General features: G+C 42.7%; 2 protein-coding genes across 6 annotated transcripts in view; one reads left to right on the top strand and one right to left on the bottom strand.

Moving 5' to 3' along the window:
- The window catches only part of LOC117590034 (maternal protein pumilio), a 223,523-nt gene that overhangs the window by 84,614 nt on the left and 115,959 nt on the right, over window positions 1-22,950 (top strand). The gene's annotated exons all lie outside the window — the stretch shown is intronic.
- Window positions 9,300-10,876, bottom strand: LOC117590109. The gene is made up of 3 exons (XM_034282458.1): window positions 10,675-10,876; window positions 9,829-10,615; window positions 9,300-9,759 (listed from the first exon to the last, which is right to left on the bottom strand). The coding sequence occupies exons 1-3, from the start codon at window positions 10,851-10,853 to the stop codon at window positions 9,307-9,309; spliced, it is 1,419 nt and encodes a 472-aa protein (XP_034138349.1). The 5' UTR covers window positions 10,854-10,876; the 3' UTR covers window positions 9,300-9,306.

Raw genomic sequence — 22,950 nt, 5'->3', positions numbered from 1 at the left:
TGTTTTGATATTACTTCATATTAGTGAGAGGAAGGTTTTTTGAAGAGATATCCGAGGCAACGCATTTTCTTTAGTTTAAAATAATATTTTTATTTTATTTTTTAAATTGTATCAAACAGAAAACGAGAAGGGACGTGTGAGACGCTTCTTACGGGTCACAACTTTTATGCCCGGTACTCAGTCCCTCATTGTTTTTTTATCGCATTTTACATTTGAAATTTTACATACTTTCTGAATATGTCATCACTTCTCACGCCAATACGCTCTTTTCGCTCGCGCCCCTATTTACTCTTCGAGTAACGGGAATAATGATGGGATATGACTGGATTTTTATACCCGGTACTCGAAGATTAAATAGGATATATTGTATTTACATTACATACAAACGTTACATACATAATAACCTGATTTTTACATTGACATGCTTGTTTACTGCAAGCAGCTTTGGTTCTATGCCCCTGCCGTTCCTCTGCCTCTGCCTTGGCTTAAACCACCCCGTCCCGCAGCTTATATTTGCTTTTTTCACATTCCTTCATTCCCATTCTGCTTCTGCAATGTGCGGCCTCCTCCTCTCGCGTTCCTCTACCTCTGCCTCCGCCGGTACTCGGCAGTGTGTGGCTCTAGGAAAGGGGGGCGAGCTAAAGGAGCGTGTTGGCGTGAGAATTGTTGAAGATGTAGATGACAGGTGAAGAAAAAATTTACAATTTGACAAAAACCGCTAAGGTACAGATGTAGTACTGAGTACCGGGTATAAAAGTTGTGACCCGTAAGAAGCGTGTCACACGTCCCTTCTCGTTAAAATTTGAAAATTAGATAATAACCTGATTTTTACATTGACATGCTTGTATACTGCAAGCAGCTTTGGTTCTTTGATTTGTATAAGTTTTAGACATAAAAGCACTGTATGTCAGTGCAGAGACACAGCCAATCTGCACAATTTCGTTATAATTGTTAAAATCGTTAAAAACGGCTCAAAAAAAAGTCTCTTTATTTTAGAAGATCCTGTATCGTTCCCAAAACTAGTGACAGGTATAACCGCTTAGATCCAATGGAAACGTACATCCTCTTTTGAGGATGAGTTCAATATTGCAATCAAGGTTTCATTATAAAAACTTGAATTGCAGAGAAAGTGCACAAAAGTGCACATTGGTATGAATGCATATAATGAGAACGGGACACTCTGTCAAGTGACACCTTGTGTAAGCATCTTCAAAGACAAATTTTTGCTCCGAATTTATACATGTCAAACAACAAACAAAAAACAAAAAAAGGCTAAGAAACTTTGTTTAATACCTGCACAGCTTTAATTTAATTTTTTCGGTGCAAACAAATTTCCAGAAATTATAACTTTTCAGAAATTAGAATCACCCCAGGAACAAAGTGGTTATAGTTTGTGAGATTCTGGTTAACTTAAAGCGCTTGGACCTAGCTAACAGCTCTGATAATTCAACGGTGGTAAGCTCTATTGAATTTTGGACTACATAACTGTGAAGATGCTTTTCGGATACATCTCGGTTAGGTCAGGTAGTTTTTAAAATGGCTTTTGGCCAGGAAAAATTGGTCAATATGCCCATAGTGCAGTGTCCTGCAAAGTAGCAGGATACGCATCGTCTATGTGTGTGTGCGCATGTATCCATGTCTATGGCATGGCAGTTATTCAGCGTACATTTTCGAGCTTTTGTATGCGCACCGCCGTGCGGAAGTGTTGATAAACCCACATTCCCATACCTGTTCCCATCCCACGTCCTTAGTTCGCTTTGTCCTATCGCCAGCCAAAAAAGTGAACTTAATTTTCTGGTGCATACTTTGAAGGGCACAGAAAGAGCTTCCACGCCTTCCAGCCCACAGCTTCCACTGCGTGTGGAGGTCTTGGCAACTTTATGAAGCTCGAACCAATGGAAAATAAATTGTTATAAATGTAAATATATTGTAGCCATCACTTATTTAGAATAATTTAAATAGTGACTGTAATACAGCAGAATCTCACAAATTAGAATGCTCATAACTTAGTATTGTCCAGAAATTAGAACCGACCATTTTAATGCATTGGCGGCTCTGAAATGATAAGTTGTGGTTCTAATTTCTGCAAGATTTTTTTATATTTCCTACGTAGCATTGCAATTTCGGTTGAAGTTAATCTTAAACGAGGAGACCCCGAGTTATTCGTGGTGTTTAAACGCTTGTTCAGATTAATTTCACGTGTGAGACGCTTCAAAACGCTTTTTATTTTCAAAATTGTGAATACAGCAGGTTTTCGCCCTTTGTGGGGCAGAAGGAGTGCAACTTTTTTATATGTTTATTTGGCAGTTTCTGTGCAAAAAAATCTACAAATTACAACTTTTCAGAAACTAGAATAACCTTCGCAACAAACTGGTTGTAATTTGTGAGATTTTGCTATAATTGATAAAAACAAAACCTTTAAATAATATGTACAATTTTGATTACAAGACTTTTTTTGAGATGAGGCATGAGGCTCGTTGGACTCAATATGTGTATTCTGTTGTTTCTTTACAATTTAAGAAGATATTTTTGACTCCTTTGTGGACTCCTTTCCTCCAATTAATAAAAATGCTCATCTTGTTCATTTACCATTTTCCATATCCATGTCTGTCTAAATACTTGTGTGGCCTAGTTAAATATTTCAGTTTTCACAGCTCCTTTGGCTGCACTTGACACAGTTCTTGTCAAACTGTTTTGTGGGGCTCTGGCAACTTAACCGCCAACAAAATCCACACTCATGGCGAGTGTGTGATATGAAGGAAAACTTTTTCCGCCCGTGCATATTTTTCAATTTTCGCTTTTCTCCTCCGCTCTCTGCTCTCAATAACAAAAGTTTCCATGGTTAACGAACAAAAGTTTCCCCTTTCTCGCTTGTGGTGTGTCCGAGGGTGCCAAGGACAAGTTGTGTTGTCCACGCAAGAGTTGAACATTGAAAAATATAATAATAAAAATACATGTTTCCCCATATTCTGAATGATATATGAACAGAGGGCACTTGAACGCAGGCCTGGCCTCTTCGGATGGCCCTTCTCCCATTCTCTCGCTGGTCTCTCCGGTCCTCTGGTTGAGGCGTTAGCAGAACATATTTTCCGTTTTCTAGCTTACTGAGGGAAGGACGGAGGCTGCGGCAGGAAGGGGCCAAAGTGTGGCAATATACTAAGTGGCAGAAAATTGTCTCAGTTTTATTTTCCTTCGACTCGTATTTGTTTTCAGTTGATTTTACACTATTTATACCTGGTACTCGAAGAGTAAATGGGGTATATTGTATTTGTGCGAATAACGGTTGTATTTAACGCACAGAAGGAAGCGTTTCCGACCCCATAAAGTATATATATATTCTTGATCAGCATCAATAGCCGAGTCGATTGAGCCATGTCTGTCTGTCCGTCTGTTTGTCCGTCCCTCTTGTTGAGCGCCTGGATCTCAGAGACCATAAAAGCTAGAGCCACCAAATTTTGCATCCAGACTGCTATATGCTCACACTGAAACCAGTGTATTTAAAAAATGAGCCCCGCCCCTTCCGCCCCCGAAAAAGGGCGAAAACCTCCCAAATCCACAATTTTGATAATAAAAGAAAACTTAAAACGTATTGAATGGCCATATCTATCAGATCACCATATTGGGATCCGATTGGATCATTATAGCCACAATGAAGAAATTAATTTGCAGTGGCTAAACCCACCCTGTCCCGCAGCTTTTGTTGTTTTTTTCACATTCTCTCATTCACACTCTGCTTCTGCTTCACTCTGCCGTCACTCTGCCTTTGCCTCTGCCGACTTTTAACCCACCTCGTCCCGCAGCTTGTATTTGTTTTTTTTTGTGTGCGGGTGCTGCCTCTGCCGCGAGTCTGCAATGTGTGAGTCTAGGGAAGGGGGGCGAGCTAACGGAGCGTGTTGGCGTGAGAAGTGTTGTATATGTAGATGAAAAATGAAGAAATAAATTAAAATTTGACAGAAACCCGCTAAGGTACAGATGTAGTACTGAAAGCCGGGTATACAAGTTGTGACGCGTAAGAAGCGTGTCACACGTCCCTTCTCGTTTTCTTATAGGAAACCTTTAACACTGCCACCACAATTCCCTCGTACTGTGCGTAAACAATACTTCAAGGTTATTTGGTTGGGTGGGATCTGGTGGAATGTCAGGGGTCAAGCGCTGTCATCGTTTATGATATGTTGAAAATGCAGTGACAATGTCCTGGGAAACTGTATCGAATGTTGTGACAAAAAAGGCGACAGTGAAAGAGCAGTCGATTGTGAGTCTATTTCTGACATACAGCAGAATCTTACAAATTAGAACCAATTTGTTCCTGGTTTGATTCAAACTTGTGAGATATTGCTGTATTATTATTGGTTGCTTAACCTAATGAAATTTAGTTGGGGTTTTTACTTTCAACATATCTCGGGTGCTCTCTACTTTATATGAAGACAACACGATTAAATCTGAATCTGAAAATCTTAAGGATCGGTGGATCGCTGAAACTGCAAAATTGTAGATTTCTGCCTCAATGCATTTAAGTTTTAGAGATTGCAACAGTTCCCTCAGTGTGTGTGCCACATTTAAAGTGCCTTGCCCTTTGGCATGTGCCACATCGGACACACGTACTCACACAAATATTCTACATCATAACTGTCACAAACCGTCACAAAACCCATTTGAAACAGAGAGCGAGCCACACAATCAGAAAAGTTGTAATCACAGCTGTCCCGCTGACCAAAGAGACCATTCCCATAGATATGATGGACTACGACATTGTACACATGTTATATGCGAATGCTCTGCTCCTCTGTTAATAATCATCACAATCTGAAAACTGTTGTTGCTCAGTGCAGTGCATCACCATCATCAAAGAATGTGGCACACGCATGCATTCCGTTTCTATTTATTTTTCCGGCCAAGCTGACGCAGACCTTGCATCCATCCTCATCATAGCGTCTGTTCTGCGTTCATCAGGAACCATGATGATGATAATGATACTGCAGAAAGTGACAACCACACATCTCATTTAGAAAATGAACTCCCAGAAAGAGTATCTCCAAAAATAAGGTTAAACTCTGAGAATTTAAATATCTCACATACTATTGTGGTTTGTTTTATTATAATTCAGTTTCATCTCAAAGTTAACCGATTTCGGAATGGATATACTTCCCATCTTTTTTAGGCTGAATCAATTTGCACACTAAATTGAAATATTTATTTTTATGCCATGCAATGTTGTGCCTGTTAATGTTGTCCTTCTGTTGTCAAATTTAGTCAGGATTTTCTTTAGGTTAATATAGATTGACTGAGTAATAAATACATGGATTTAATAGCTATAGTTTTTGTTTGTTTAATTATCACAAATATATGCAAGGAATTTGTTTTGTTCCCTCCCATTTTTCCCCCCAATGGAATCCACCCCAAAAACCCTTGTGCTCCTTTGGGGGTGTGCGATTAGGTTTGTTTCATTTCGCAGACTTGACCCAATTTTCTATGGCATTTAATTAGCATTTCGTAATACATTTGTCGTAATGCCCGCGAGTATTTTATTTACTCGACAACGACGATGTTGTTGTTGCTGAACTTTTCATTTTAATTAAATTGTCTGATTGTCCAGCGGTTTGTCCGATGATTACATGATTGTTTCTTGGGTTGTGTGCAGAGGGGCACGTTGTTATAGGGACGGAGTAATTCAAATGATGAGTGTCGAGGGGAAAACACACACCTAGAAGAAGAAAATGATGTCATTCGAATGCACTCGAAGGATTGTGATGTACTCCAACGTAAAGGCTTTTGGGATCTGGAATTCAAGAGAAATTTAAGAATTTTGGAGGCAACTTTTAGTGCTGTATGAGTTTTACAATTTTTTTTCCATTTATTCTGCTTTTTTTATACGATATGCGTTTCAGTACTCATGGTCTCTACCTGTTGTTGGATATGGCTACCATTTTGTTTCCACTTATGTACCTTTGGGCGGAGATAATCGACAGAAGGGCGTGGCATGACAATTAATTGTATTGCAGACACCACTGTGTTCGCTGTTACTGTTCTCTCTCTCCTTTTTCCTTTTTCCTTTTCTTGGACACTTGCGTTTACCGCCCAGCACTTAACCCAGTTTAGCTCGCGCCCTCTCCCGATACCACACCCAGACACACAATGGAAAAATGGGGCAAAGGTCGTCCCTTCGATTCTCCAGAGAATTGATGAAAATGCAGGGGAATGGGTAGAAAAATTAGCAGGAGGAGCATGTACTCTTGTGTATTAATGTTGTGTGGATGGCTGGGTGGGTGTATATTTAATAAATGACTGTCGCCTTCGGTATCCTTGCTGATGACTGGGCTGAAACTCGTTTGCTATTGTGCAACCATATTTAATTGCCTCAAACTAATTAAATTAATGAATTGCTTGGAAATTGCAAGAGCATCCACGTCCTCCTCCTCCTCCGTCAAGACCAGATTTCTAGTCTCATTTGTCTAAAAATTAGCCAAACCAAAAGAGTTTTTCGTTTCGTAGTTGCTTTGGGGTTGGGTTTGAGGTTTTCCTTCCTTCACACTCTGGCTGGCACCATGACGAATGATTTTTATACCCGGTACTCGAAGAGTATATAGGGTGTATTGTATTTGTGTGGAAAAATAGCGTCAATAGCCGAGTCGATTGAGCCATGTCTGTCTGTCCGTCTTTTTGTCCGTCCGTTTTGTTGCCTCAGAGACTCTAAAAGCTAGAGCCACCAAATTTTGCATCCAGATAGTTGTATGCTCACCCTGTCACAAGTGTATTTATCCGTCCACGCAAAGCGCGAAAATCTCCACAATTTTGAAGATAAAAGAAAACTAAAAACGCCTTTCCCTAAGAAAGATAAGGTCCACTAAGGTAAAGATATCCAGGTATAAAAGTTGTGACGCGTAAGAAACGTTCTTCCGTCACACGTCCTTCCTCGTTTTTTTTTTTTCTGTGTTGAGAATTGGAATTTTAATTTATCTTGCAATGATATGAAATTATTACGATGCACATAAGGAGCGGAAACATTAAGCGTTTCGTTTATTAGGATTATTTATAAACTTGATGGAAAATATGTTTTTTGTTTTGTGTGGGAGGAAAAGAAGGAACAGAATCCATCTTCCCGTCCGTCGCGTATTTCCCTCCCTCTGATGGTTCTGTGAGCATTTTATGACACTTTCATTAAAACGAAAACGGAAATGAGAAATTGGCTCTACTCACATAATTGTGTGCTCTTGTGGACAGATAAATTTGTCAATTTGGTCATCGGACATTGTAGAATATTGGTAATTCCGATTTTGGTTGGAGTGTGGGGAGTGTTTCTTAGCCATTAAATCGGCAAAATCAATTACGCCGTTGGCAAGAAAATCATCGTAAAGAGTGTTTATTGGCGGGATTTCCAGTGTAGGCAATTCGTTGGGTAAACCAACCAAGTTGAACTTCTTTTTTGGTTCTTTTATCCAGTTTAAAGATTTGTGTATCTTTGACATAGAGCCCCACGAATGTGTCGTGACCTTTGCCAACAATTTTTTCTTGGCCATATAACAAAGCCATTGATCATTGGGCGGACTCAACTTCGAATGACTTTAATCGTAAATACATTTATTTAATATGACATCATCAGAGCTCCTTCTCTTAGCCATAAATCATCTGAAATGGCCAAGGACCACGTATGGGCACCCACGTATCTATAGGGTCTCTCTCTCTCTCTCTGACTCTCTCTATCTCTCTCTCTCTCTCTCATTTTCCCTTAAAGTTGTTCATCTCGGTACTTGTTGCCTCAGACTCTGCCTCTGTCCAATGACGCCATAATGCCATCTGGTGGGCATAATAAACATGGCTGCTGCTCCTCCACCTCCTTCCGACTGTCCCACCCCATAACCAGAACCAGAACCAGAAACGGACATCGTCGCTGTCGTCGTCTAAACAATAAATGTCATATGGTTGACACATCAACACTTTATGTGTGTTGTCTCGCTTGCTACGAAAACTTCCTGCATATATCCTTGCCGCCCACTCCGGCATGCCGCACTCCGCGTTCCGCTCTGCCCGAGAAAATTAAAATCTTTACACGATTTTAATTTCGTTGGCCCCCAGAGTATGCAACGAATGTTGCTCCTCCTCTCCCCCTGACGTTTCGTCCTTTATGTTTATATCCGCCAAATAAATAAAACAAGAAAGAACGACAGAGGAGTCATCGTCTCTCGGAGTACAGAATACCCGCTACTCTGAGACTTTTTGTATTATTATTTATTGGATCTTTTTGGATGAGAGTTCCAGTAAGCTCTAGGAATACTGGGAATATTAGGAACCCAGAGCGACTGACGACTTCCACACATCCTGTCACTCGCTTGCGTAGCGACTCTGGCTATATACTTCGGAGAATATATGTACATATGTATTCCTTTTGGTTCAAATGTCGCCAAGGAAGATGAACGGTCTGGCCCCTCTCTCTTTTCCTATGCCTTTGTAGTTTATGGCTTCAATTTGCCCAAATGAGTCGTTAATTTTGACTTTTCATGTGGCACCCTCCGCACCCCTCCGGCATTTCTATTTCGGTGGCTTCGTTCGCCTGGAACTTTGTCTGGTTGGACATTTGGCCAGAGTAAGTTTCCTTTTTCCGGCCAATTTTATTGTAATTTTGTGGCCTTTAATTGAATTTTATTAGCATGCTTACTTATTATTTGCTCTCGCTGCCTCCCTCCCTCCCGGCCACTCCCTAGGCCCAGTCTACACATTTAATTGTGCACTTTATTTGCTTGGTCTAGAACGAAAGAGGGGTGGATAAAGATGCGGAGGGTTACGAACCGGTTTCTGGTTACTGTTTAAGGGCTTCGTCTCTCGTTCTCGTTTTCGTTTTTCTTTACCCTCTACATTTAGTTCCTCTCCCCCAGTGATTTGGTTTCTATTCCGACTTGTATGCTCCTCTAATGAGGGTTTGCTTTAGCCAAGAGAAGAGCAGGAATATGGAAAAGAACCCCCCAATGGAAACATCTATATCAATAGCCGCCTATCTGTACATTAATTATTTATAATTATACGCGACTCATTTCATGGGAGCATGTCTAAAGTTCCCATAAGCGAACGGAAACTCGTATCTGTATATTAATTTTATATGTATATTCCTTTGAAGCATTTTTCTAATTCAAGTTTGTCTTTCTCTCTCGTTTTAGGTAAGAACTTAACCACAAATTTAAATGTGAGAGTGGGTGAGACTTGCATCAATTTTAGTTCAGTTTACGCTACATTTCTACTAGAAATAATTAAAATTGTATTAAACTTTTACTTGAATTGGTGGACAGTAACTCGAAACCCATATTCTAAAATGGATTTTCAGGGACGATATCTTTTCGTTCTGATTCTATCGCGATTTTTGCGCTTCTTTCGCGTCACCAACTTCACGTAGCGGACCTTTTGGCCGCTTCCCGGACTTCTAGGGCGTAGTCTGATGCCCTTTGAGGGGTGGGTACTGGTGGGGGTGGTGGGTGTGACCCAATTATTGGCCGTCGTTTGTGATGGCAGCCAGGGCTGCGATGGCTGAGAGGCCATTTCATTGGAGCCGCCATAGGATCGGGGATATGGATGGCGATTGGGATGTGGATCGTAGAAATTGCCAAAATCAGACTGTGGATGATTGTTCGCATCATCCAGGAAGTCCTCGACCGTGGGCATGCCCGAGATGCTGTTGTCCTGATCACTGAATGCCACAGCACTGTCGTATCCCTGGCCATCATCCAGGTCCGTTTCGGGTGGATAGAAGCCGCCCCATTTACTAGAGCTCTCCATGTAGGACGTGGGATTGGAATTTCTACCCCTGCTCCTGCCCCTGCCGCTGCCGCTGCCTTCGTGCGACATCAGCATCACCTCCTCGTAATCGTCCTGTGGCTCGTCACTGTAGTCCTGAAAGTGTTCGGATGGATCGTCTTCCTCCCGATTTTCCTGGTAGTAATATGGTTTTGCATTTTTCTGAGGAAAAGCATGATAATCCTTTGGTCGTGTTTTGCCGAACTTCAACGACGATTTCTTGCGCTTTCGTCGTCCTCCAAACTTGCTTAGATATTCCCGCTGAAGAGCCTCGAGGAAGTTGAGATTCAGCAGGGAGTTCTTCTCAAAGTAATCCTCCTCGAGGGAACTGTCTTGCACTTCTTCTCGCTTTCCCCCCGGCTGCTGCAAAGCAGATATAACGTTCGGAGTGAAAAATTGTTGCAGCAATTGTTGCTTCATCGCCGGCTTCGGGATCGGCCGCTCTGTCGTTTTCGGTGTGGCGCTCAGGGATGCCGCATCCTGCAGCATCTCCTGGTTGAAGCTATCGAACAAAGCGGGCCCATAGTTGGGTGTCAGGCTGGTGGGAGCTGGTGGCATGTGTGTGGGTGCCACTGCTGTGGCCATCAGCTGCATCAGACTCGGAGACATGGAGCCCGTGTCACCGGTCGCTGTGGTATATCCCAAGAGCTGGACATGCGGCTTTCCCAGCAGCTTCAGATTGGCCGACGTTGGGGCTGGTACAGGCACTGGACCCGAACCCGGAGCTGAAGCTGGAGCTGGAGCCGAGTGCTGGGGAAATGTCTTGGGATATTTGTAGACGTTGTGGAAATGCGTGTGTTGACGCACCACCTCGGGCATGTGGAGGCGGATGTGGACCCTGAAAAATAGCAAGAGCTACGGAAACTATGAGAGGGACGACTTCTCGATAGCACTTACCGCTCCGCGCTGCTTCCGACTGGCACTGCCTGGCAGCTCCTGCTGTTTAACTCCAGGCTCCATATGAGGATGGTGGCCCACACAAAGGTCGACGAGTGCTTCAGGATATCCAGGTCCATGTCGCCATATCTTTTGTTTTGGTTGTTGCTACTGGGTATCTGGGTCTGCTGCTTTCGCATTGCGTGTCGACCACCTTGTGACGAATCTTTCTGGCCACACGCGTACTTTTATTGTCTTTCAGCCCGGAATTTCCACCGGAGCAGAGCGGATTCAATTTCAGCTCGACAGCGAATGATGCTCGCTGAACAGCAGAGATGCACGTATAGGATGGATGGATGGTTGGTCGGTTGGTTGGTTGGTTTGTGCCCCAACCTCACGTTTCCAATTGCATTCAATTTCCATTTGCAGCTTCCAATTTGTACGGCCACCTCTCGTTCTCTCTCTCTCTCTCTCTCTGTTTGATATGCGATACGTTTGAAAGTACAAACGACAGGAACAACAAAAGCAAAGGCAAAAACTGCACAGCAGATGCGGATTTCCATGGGTGGAAAGACAAGACGCATGCGTAACTTTTTCAATTTCAATTTCCTTTTTTTTTTAATCTGTTTACGCACTTTGCTCGTGGTTTGCTCCCCCTCTCTCTCTCCCTGGCTCCATCGGTTCCTTGCTCTGCCCCTCATCGCCTAGTCGAACGAGTGAAGCCAGAGAAGTGCTGCAAGAGAGCTCTTTTCGCATTTCAAACGAGAAGGGACGTGTGAGACGCTTCTTACGCGTCACAACTTTTATACTTGGCACTCAGTACTACTTCTGAACCTTAGCGGTGTTTTGTCAAATTTGCAGGCTCGCGGCAAACGCAGTGGCCGCACACAGCTGAAGCAGAGTTTGAATGAGAGAATGTGAAAAAAACAAATATAAGCTGCGGGACGGGGTGTGTTTAGCCACTGCAAATTAATTTCTTTATATTCATTCTATAATAATGATCCAATCGGATTCCAATTTGGTGATATGGTCATTCCCTACAGACTGGCGTTTTAAGTTCTCTTTTATCTTTAAAATTGTAGATTTGGGAGCTTTTCGCCCTTTTGCGGGTGCGGAAGGAGGCGTGGCTCATTTTTTAAATACACTTGTAACAGTGTGAGCATACAGAAGTCTGGATACAACATTTGGTGGCTCTAGCTTTTATGGTCTCTGAGATCCAGGCGCTCAACAAGAGGGACAGACAAACAGACGGATAGACAGACATGGCTCAATCGACTCGGCTATTGGTGCTGATCAAGAATATATATACTTTATTTGGTCGGAAACTTTTCCTTCTGTGTGTAACATACTTTGTGCACAAATACAATATACCCTATTCACTCTTCGAGTACCGGGTATAATAAAGACCTTGAAAAGCTAAGCAATATCAGAAACAGTTAAAGAAATATTGAATGAGGTGGCAAAGGAGGTGGACATGTAAAAGCAATTTAAACAAAATAATCTAATGAGTTCCTTTCCAAACTCTGAAGTTCATCTCCCAGAAAGATATGTCCAAGTGTGGCCATCACTGAATTAAGCCAGATGAATTCCTTGAGACTTGTGTAGGGAAATCCTTGATACCCGAATGAAAATGAATGTCCGCATGATATTGAATGACATTTTTTTCTCAACTCTTTCCCCACCTCAGTATGTATTTGTTTTTCACTCTTCATTTCTTTTCTTTATCGTTTTGTTTGTTTTTGTGTGCTCTGTTGGAATGGTTGTGGAGGTGGTAAAGGAGGAGGAGTGGGGAAAGTCAGAGACTTACTTAACCTTGGTTAAGTGCCAAAAATACTTTTTAAGCTAAACGCAGCTAAACAGAAATGCAGTCACGAAGCTTCCAAGCCACTGACTGCAAATGATGGCTTTCGTTTTTGTCTGCTTTGGCTGCTTTTGCTTACACCCACAATTGCATTTTGGCAGAGAGGACGACGTCGCCACCCTCAAGGAGTCAATGAGAGTGTTTTCCTCCAAGGATAACCGGAATGTTTTCCCCGAACTTCTCCTTGGAGGAAGTGGTGATAAGCTGCTTAGTGGAATTTAACATTTAAGATCGATGTGAAAGGTTCTGGTGTGCGGTTTGGTTCGGTTCGGTTCGGCGTATGGCCACAGTCTGTGCCAAGTGTATTGCTCCTGAAGCGTTAGTTAACAAAGAAGCAAAGCAAATCGGGCAAAAAATAAATAGTTACGTTCACTGCTTTTTTGCACTTACATCATCCATAATAGTCAGCGGCATTCCAGTAATCGTCTCTCCGAGTCCCTCTCAATGGTGATGATAATGCGTGAAAAGACAGCAACAACAAAAAACCAAACAGCTAACAGCAAAACAGCAAAAGCCAAAAGTATTCCCGCCCCCACACCACACCACACAACTTAGGAGCTGTCGAAAAATTCTATAAAATTGTACATGGAATATGGGATACCCTGGAAATATTTTCGCACCCAGCAGAGTACAACTGATGAGATGATACCTGCGTGGTTCAGTTCAGAACCCTCCTGAAAGTGGGCATAGACGAAGAGATTGTATAGTACAAAGGGTAACCGTGATATAAGTACAAAATGTCGGAAGAGAAACGAAAATGTAAGTGAGAAGAGGAACAGCAGCGTAAAGATTAACAAGTCATGATTATTAGTTTGAGGAGGAAGAAGCAATCATAGGGAGTGGAGAAGGGCAACGTAAGTTGGGGATATACACACATACATATACACATTAGAGCGAGAGATGCCTGCAGAACGGTGCAAAGTTCTTTTATGTTGCAAAGTCTTGCCAGGCATTCGCTGAAAATATTTTGGGAAATGGATCTGGTGCTGCTTCTTCTCTGTTTAGTGGGTGTGGGTGATTTGACTCTCCATTGACCTTTTTAAGTGGTTTTTGGTCTTGGCAAAAGTTTTCCGGCATTCTCTCGCTGAGGGTGGTGTATCCTTCCTTATAGCCAGAATCGGGTATGTGTTGCTGCTAATGTTGCCAGCAACATCGCGCGGTGCATCTGTTGACCTCAGTGTGTGGTGTGTATGAGTTGTGCAGTAACGTGCTGTTGCAGTAGGGATGGTGAAGTGGATCAACCAAACTGGTTTGCGCGCAACATGTTGCCAGCCTGACCGTGGCCTTCACTAAGCTTGGCAACATGATGTGGGCCAAGTCTGTTGCGTCGTTTGTATGGTAATGAGAGACTCTCTCTCTCTCTCTCTCCTCCCCCTGCCTCCCACTACCATGTGCTGACCATTCATTGGTTTGTGTCTACTTAAAGCACGGGTCATTGTCTGGCTGAAAGCCTAGAGATGGACATGTTGCGTGAGTAAAAATTAACACAAAATCTTTGAACTGGTCCTCGCTATAATTCTGATGAGGTCTATTTACTATTTCAGATTTTTCGTACACTCGCTATATGGGGTCGTGATGGTACGTGTCGTGTCCCACATGTACCCATCTCTACTTCCATACATTGCTGTGCTTCCTCCTTTCGTGCTCTTTCTCTGTTTATGTCTATCTATTCCCCTGTTTGCCGTCTCTTTGCTCGGCTGTTACGCATTTCGCGCTTAAGTTTAATTGTTGTTTATTCGATCATTGGCTTGACTATTATTTTAAATACCATCATCAGCGTCGTCGGCGTCATCAAACTTTGTCTCAGTTTCCACCTGGGTCATTGTCCACTGTGATCGTCCGTCTACCTCTACTTACCTTTGGAGAGTCTCTTTCCCTTTTCCTTTTCAACCTTTTCCGCCTTTTGCGTTTACCTTTTCATTCACCTTTAATTGCAATTTGTAGGCCCCGGACTTATGATTGGCGGCGGCGTTGACCATTCCTAGAAATCATTAAACTATGATGTCACGTTTTGGGTGTTAGTTCTCTCTCCCTCTTTCGGCCTGCCCTCCCACTCTTCTCTTTTGGCCTGTTGCTATGGCTTTGTGTCATATCCGGCGGCGGCAGCTTGGTCTTTTCGGCTTTCAGCTTTGTTTGTTTAGCAAGTAGTTCTCTCCACTCTGTTCCCTTTCATTCGAGTATTATTATCTGTATGACTGTGGAAGTGGCCCCCTCCATTGACAAATTACACTAGTCGAAAAAATCGAACTTTGTTCCACTCGTTATACTTGGTTACTCGAGATACATATGTACATAAGTACGTACAAATGTAACTCCATGAACGATAGAAGAATAGTTATTGCATGCCAATTAAAGAGGGCGGGCCGAGCAGCTACAACTGTGCAGTGCTCCTCGAACTGCAGTTAAAAACAGCAAGTAATTTGCCATCGATCTCATTTATCCCAAGTTCCGCCAAGAATTTGCACAGAGTTCCTCCAAATACACGTCCGGGTCCAGGTCCAGGTCCAGACCCAGGTCCCAGATTCCAGTCTCTGTCAACTGGAAAAACTCGATACTGCACTTGAGGTAAAATAAAGGAAGGAAAAAAAGCGAACCCCCCCCCCCCCCCCCTTCGGGAAAATGGGTGTAAAAAAAACACAACAGTGGAAATGGGAAAACACGGTAGGAAAAAATGGGACAAAATAGAACAACAACTTTGGCCACACAGCGAAAGCCATTTGAATAATTACAATGGATGGAAATAAAATAAAGCAAATGCAGGGATTTGTCTTCCAGATACACTTACAGAAAAGTTGCTTCGATTGTCCATTAGCTGCTATTACATAGTATATACACAACGATGGCTTTTCGTTTGCTTCCAGCTTACAGTACTTATTCAGTATTGGAAACTATTCGAGACACCCTACCACATTAGAAATGTATTCCTCAGTGACCCCAGTGCCGTTTCAATTTCTAAAAAAGTTCTGCAATGTTTCCAAGAACATCGATGCAAACACACAATCCACTTAAATGACCAGAAGACCACCTCCCTACTCCTCGTGAGCCTAGTCCTCCATTAGCAACTTCCATCTGGTTGACTGTCGTCTGCCTCAACATCTCTGCCGCCTTGCGTGGCTTCCTGGTTGGGTTCGGTGCTCTGTTTTTATACCCGGTACTCGAAGAGTAAATACGGTATATTGTATTCGTGGTGAGAAGTAAATGTTCATATGTAACGCAGAGAAGGAAACGTTTCCGACCCCAGAAAGTATCTACAAACATTCTTGATATATATTTTCTATATATATATTCTTAATCTGCTTGGAAGATAAGAGAAAACTAAAAAAGGAATTCCGTAGGGACTATAGGGAGTGACTAAATCTATCAGATCACCGAATTGGGAGTAGATCATTATTATAGCCAGAATTAAGAAATTAGTTGAACTGGCTACCCCCACCCCGTCCAACAGCTTTGCTTGGGCTTCTTTTTTGTTGCTAATTTGTTCTTGCTCGCATCCGCTGACTCAAATAAAATAAAAGTATTTATAAAGTATAAAAAGTTTTGGGTATAAAAGTTTTGACGCGTACGAAGCGTCTCACAAACGTTCCTACTCGTTCTTTTTTGGTGCCTGGTGTGGTCCACTGAGATTTGCAATGGGACACCGAACATGCAAAGACATTATCTTCATGTCTGTCCACACTTTTTCTCTTTCTTTTTCTCTTGGTGCTCTGCTGACTGGTGCTGGCTAAGGCATTTTTGTCCAAGCTGTAAATGTCAGTAACAAGATTTTCCTGGCCCTCGCCCTGGCTCTGGCCCTGCCCCTGGCCGTGGCACTGCTCTTTTTCATCCATGGAAGATCTGGTTTTTCCTAAGCTGACTGCAGCATTCTCATACGTGTAGTTTGAATTCTTGTCTTTTTTTGGGGCCAATGGCCAATGCTGCGTTGTGTTCTGTTTTTTCTGCCGGGTTTCTGCCCGAGCCGCAACGTTCTAAGCAAACTTTCTACGCTCTAAAAAACAGTCGAGAGAATGCAACAAGTCGAACATTAAGTCGCACGATAATTAGCATCATAATAACTTTTGATATGATTTGTTTTTTGCTTCTTGTTTTGTTTTTATGGTTATATGTACCAGGTTCATCGAACGTATTCGCTTGGGTTTCCTTTGGCTTCCTCCTCTCATTTTTGTGTTTTTCTTTAACCTTTTTAATGATTGCCCAAGCGTGGATTCGATTCGATTCCGCTGACCGGGGTAGTCCGTGCCGCTAATGTCTATTTGATTAATTAAATTAATCACTCGCTTGTACGAGCAGTACAGATCATCAAAATGAAAATCAGTAAAGAAAGAAATCAACGCATAAACGAAACTATAAATAAAATTAATAAGGGCCCCGCTCCTTAGGGGTCCACTTTGGGTCCACTCTGTGATATTTGCCAAACTGCTGAAGCTAACATTTTCTGTTTGTTTTTTGTTCGTTCTGTTTTATTGAATTTGTCTATAACATTTTGATGGGTTTCTTGACAGGAATTACGTCAGAATCTGCTTAAGTTTTCTCAAGGGGGAACTATTAATGAAACGATAAAATAACGTGTAAGACGCTTCTTACACGTCACAATCTGCACCTTAGCGGTTATTTGTCAAATTTTAAATTTTTTCTTCATCTGTCATCTACATTAACAAAACAACTCACGCCAACACGCTCCTTTAGCTAGCCACCCTCCCCTAGAGCCACACACTGCAGAGTGTGAATGAGAGATTGCGCAAAAAACAAATATAAACTTCGGGACGGGGTGGGTTTAGCCTCTGCAAATTAATTTCTTCTTTGTGGCCATAATAATGATCGAATTTGGTGGTCTGATAGATATGGTCATTCCCTACGGAAAGGCCTTTCTAGTTTTCTTTTATCTTCAAAACTGTAGGTTTGTGAGGTTTTCGCCCTTTTGCGGGGCGAACATCTCAACATCCAGCACCCAACATCAACTTGATCCTTATTTTTCGAGTTCGTTTTCAACATTAATTAGAAATGTTTACTAATCTAAACTAAAACTATCACAGATTCACAGAGCCGGTAGAGTGTAATATGAAAAAGGAACAATTTAAAAGAACAACATTAGAAAGCGCAAAACCGAAACCCCGAACCGAACTCTGGACTGGAGTTGCTGAAGTGACTGCAAAACTGTCTACTCCTATTTTCGTCTGTGCGCCGTGCACCACACGTACGCACGCACACTGACATGAACCAACACACAATTTGTAAAAACAACACTCGAGTTGAACTTTAAGTAAACATGAAGCGAAAACTACATAAATGAGTTTGCTAAAAACTTCGTACGAAAGAGTTGTCGTCTCTTTCTCTCCCCAAATTCAGAAAAAACTGGATATAAAAGGAACCGAGTAAAATAGTCGACGCTGTGTGTACCCTGGAAGTAAAAGAGAAGTTTTTTATGCATTTTATGGGTATAGATTAAATATATTTTGAATATCAATCGCTGTACAAAATCATAAGAACATCATAAAATAACAACATATTTAGATTCAAAATACCTTCGAATGCAGGGGTATCTAAAGTAGAGTGAAAGGGCAATTGGAATAGGAAGAGGAATAAGAGAGAGATGAACCGAAAAAAAGTTCGTCTCGGTGTGAATGACACAGCAACGAGAATGCTTTGCTCTGGTGGAACGCTCTTGTGCCTGTCTGTCTGTCTGTCTGGCTGGTGTTTGGGTGTTCCTATTCCACCGTGTCCACATGTTCTCACACTCACGAGTGGTGGACACTCTCCGCGCGGGGGAGAAGAGAAGAGACGTAAAGAGGGACGAACGGACTGCTAGGAGAGTTGTTGTTGGATTGTGCTTTTATGCTGTGACACTTTTGTAGACTCACCCAGACCCCAGTCAGTGCCCAGTGCATCCGCCCAGAGCTATGTATGTATGCTTCAGCTTCACCTAACCACACTCGTGATATCAAAAAACTTTGCCGACATGTAGAAGAAGAACCAGGAGAAAAATATAGAAAAGAAGAGCACTGATGATAGCACTGATGTGTGAAGAGGAGTGTGGGTAGGTTGGAGTGGAGAGTTGACAACTCTGGTTTGTTTACTCTGACGCCCTTTGCCGCTTTGTCGCCGCAGGGCGATTCCAATTATTGTCTAAGCATTTTCACGCCAACCATTTGATTGATGCCCACAATAATTATAAATATTTAAATATAATGCTTCAAATTTTGTTTGCATCAACATTTATATTTTGCTTTATCTTTATCCGTCACCCAGTATAGCCGTCTCATTCTAAACATCATTAGACGGAAGAAAAATTGTACGTAGGTTTTGGGTCCGCTCCGCTCATTACGGACGGTATCGTTGGGAAGTAATCTAATGTGACTTTTGTGTCTTTCACTGGCCTGTGTGTCTGGCTGTCTGCTTGCCCGCCATGTCGGAGCGAAACCAACTGGAAAATCTGCAATGACGAAGCGACGATGAAGGCAATTTGATTTGAGGGCAGCGACGACAGCTTTTCACGACTTTAATGGGTTAACATTAAGCGACTTGTCGCAGAAAATTTACATGCAAATTGTTAACTCACTTTGCACGTGTCTCCCCACCTCACCCACTTGAAGTGTTTGTCTTGACTCAAATAGTGTCGTGGTCTATCAGGGTAACACGGAGGGAGTGCGACTTGGAATTCGGCAATAAGCTTAAGAAATCAGCCACAGATTAAAGTATGTAGCCAGACTGCGTGACTGCAGTAGAGGCAAATTGCCCTTAAATTATGTTAAAAGATTTCGAACGACAATTTAAAACAAAATTTGATCACGGAATCTCGGCGGATGAGACGCTGAACTTTTCAACCCATGTTTAATGCAGTAGAAGGTGCATTCTATTTGGAACTCATGTGGCTACGAGTGCAGTTCCAGTTGAAACCTCAAATATAGGATGTGGGACTCAGGACTAGATATCGACTAGATATAGACTAGATATCGTTACATTACAGAACACGTAGTAAAAAGCGTACTAAATAAAATGGGTCAAACAAATTGGATCAGTTAATCGTATTTTCCAATTTATGAGATATTTAAAACAGCAATAAAATTGGTACTTTTTCCCTGCACATTCTGTGCAATAATGACCGCTAGGTTTCACAGCAGATTTATTCTTGATCAGCATCAATAGCCGTGTCGATAAAGCCATGTCTGTCTGTCCGTCTGTCCGTCCGTCCGTCCGTCTTGTTGAGCGCCTGGATCTCAGAGACCACCAAATTTTGCATCCAGACTTCTGTATCCTCACACTGTTACAAGTGTATTTCAAAAATGGGCCAAGCCCCTTTCCGCCCCCGCAAAAGGGCGAAAACCCCAAATTTTGAAGATACAAGAAAACTAAAAACGCCATTCCGTAGGGAATGACCATACTATCAGATCACCATATTGGGATCCGATTGGATCATTATAGCCACAATGAAGAAATTACTTTGCAGTGGCTAAACCCACCCCGTCCCGCAGCTTATATTTGTTTTTTGCACATTCTCTCTTCCTCACTCTGCTGCGCGTAGACACGTCTCTGCCCTGACTCTGCAGTGTGTGGCTCTAGGGGAGGGTGGCGAGCTAAAGGAGCGTGTTGGCGTGAGTAGTGTTGTTGATGATGATGCAGATGTAGTACTGATTGCCGGGTATAAAAGTTGTGACGCGTAAGGAGCGTCTCACACGTCCCTTCTCGTCGTTTTTATTTTATTTTTGCTAAATCATATTACAATCAATTATAAAACTATTAAGAGCTCGAACACGCATAGAAACGGCCGTTCATCCGCACCCCTCGTGGACTCCGCGGAGCCCATTCCGTTCCTCATTCCACCTCCCAGCAGGGCTGTGCTGCGGCCATTAAGCTTGTCATCAAACGTTACAAATTAATTACATTCGCAGCGAGAGAGTTTCCTGCCAAAGGCAACCGTTCGCATTTTTGTTCCCGGTCCAATCCCATTCCCATTCCGCTGGCATTGCCATCCTGGTAGTTGTTCCTATTTCTCGTTCCATACGCTCCATTAAAACTAAAAAATGTAATTACATATAACGCCTGGGGGCTGTGCAATGAGGAGGCAACAGAAACAGCAGCAGCAGCAGCCACCAGCAGGACAGCACAGCACAGGACAGAACCAAGGAGCAGCCGAAGGATGATGCTGATGAGTTGATGAAACAACGTTAGCCCGTTTCTCATGGCCATGTCCTGGTCCTGCCCTGCTGCTGCTGCTCCTGCTGCTGTCCTTAATTTCTAGCCTGTTATTGGCATTGGGAGGACGCGCGTCCCTGCTGGCAATGAGATGTCTCTGCAAATTTTTAATTGCATTTGTCAGTTGTTAGTTGGTGAGTTAGTTGCAAGTAAAAAATATTAATGCATTTTGCGACCAGGAAATGGAAAACTTTATCTAAAAGCTTTCGCAATTTATCAACTAAGAAATACGATCATGTTGGCGGTGTTCTCCTATTAAAAGTCAAGGATACAAAGATGATTCCGGTGCTAACCATCCAACATACACTAGCATCCATCGCTCAACCAGAAATTAAACTGACTTAGGCCACCTTAATAAGCTATTCCTAATGGTCCTAAATTCCGAACAAGTCTTAATTGGACTCCAAGCAATTTTCACGCATTTACAACCCGGTTTCTAACCTCTAGGCAACGATTATTCGTAACCCTTGCACAACATTCAGATGGAACTTTAGCTCCTCATTTATGTTTATCCTTCATTATTTTTCATTCTCGTTGAGATTTACGGTTGCTTACATTTTCGTCGCCACATTTTGACGGATGAAATACAAACAAAATGTGAATTTTTCTGCGGTTGGACAGCACAGCACGCATTTTCACCAACAGCAGCAGCAGTATCATCGGTAGCAGTAGCAGCCGGTGCCGTTGGTCGGGTTGTGGTAGAATGCTGATGTAGGGGGGGTTGGGTTGGCTTAAAATTGAATGAAAATAACTGGCACTATCTACTGGGGCGTTAGTCCGAACCGTTGCAAAGTTGCTACTGTTGCCGTTGCCGTTGCCGTTGCATCTCGGTTCAGTTCGTTCCCCAGATAAGAGGCGAGTGACATCCTGGAAGGCGATGAGCGCTCGGATGCCGACAGAATGACGACACTTTTGTTTGTGCGTGTGGCTGTATCTGTGTCTGTGTCAGTGGATATCTGGCTGTGCCTCCTGTTGCTCTTCTTGCCGCTGGTGCCCCCTCCCCACGGTGTGCGTGTGTCTGTGTTTTTAGGAGTTTATTATCATTACTCTGCCATATGGCGAAAATATCCCCCGAAAGGCGGGGGAGGGACATTGCCTGACGTCAGCGTCAGCTAGAGACGGCCATCATCATTATCATCATCGTCGTCGTCGCCTTCGCTGTCGCCATGATTGTTGCTCTGTTTACACTGAATGTCCTCGCAGCTATATTACGTTCCCCACCTCTCAGGACCCCAACCAATGACACTTTTCAGACCCTCCCTACCCTACCCCTCCCTGTTTTGTGGTCTGTGTCTGGCTCTCGTCAACATCATCATCATTATTATTATCATCAATGCTATCTGCATAACTCGTTGGTGGTGGCGGAGGAATTGTGGATAGTGGGTTTACGAATGAGTCTCTGGAGGAGGGGCGGAGCGGTTTTCGGGGTTAACTGCCAGCTTGCGTTTTGCATGTTTTTAATAGTTTTAAGTGTGTGCAAAAGTGACAGAGAGAGAGAGAGAGAGTGAGAGAGAGAGGGAGAAGGAAGGAAGGAGCGAAAGAGACAGGGCTGTCATGTTGCGCAAATTTTCTAAAACGTTTTTGTGTAAATGTAGCACAAATTTCTCCCTTTCCATTTACCTCTTACTGGCCCTCACCCTCGCCCTCAACCTCAACCTCAACCTCACCCTCCTCCTGTTCCTGTTCGTGGCCCGCAGTACAAGTCCTGAGCGCGTGTGTTTTCATAATGCGCCATAAAGTATGCAATGTTATTTTGCGCTTGATGAATTTTTCCACGTTGCGCAGTTTTGCAATAACCCAACCGCTAACACACCCCATCCACCTTTCTACCCAGCCACCCTCAGTCGCTAGTCCACACATCCACCCACCTACAACGATGTTGTGCGGGTAATAGTGTAAAGTGGCTTTCATGCAAAAGTGAATTAATGTGTATATAACGCCCAGGAATAGAGCAGAGTAGAGTAGACAGACCTTCGCTCGCAACATCAGCAAACGAAAATGGAAAATGGCAAGAAATTGTGAATAGAAAAGTTGATCAAAATGCTCCTAAGGTGATTTAAACTTTTCGTTTATCTTTGGAGGTGTTGGGAGCATCGAAACTAGTGTTTTCGATCGTTTTTACTAGTTGGACATCAGTGAGTTGTAGGAAATATATCGAAGACTAATCAATGAAAAGTCAATAAAAACGGCTATGTACATACGTGTGGGGTAAGTAGAGAAAAAAGAAATACATTAAAATGCATGTTCAT

Source organism: Drosophila guanche, unplaced genomic scaffold, assembly GCF_900245975.1.
Source record: "Drosophila guanche unplaced genomic scaffold, DGUA_6, whole genome shotgun sequence".
In the NCBI taxonomy this organism is placed as follows: Eukaryota; Metazoa; Arthropoda; class Insecta; order Diptera; family Drosophilidae; genus Drosophila; species Drosophila guanche.
The sequence above is the reverse complement of the archived record's forward strand: the minus strand, read 5'-3'. Positions and strand labels throughout refer to the sequence as shown.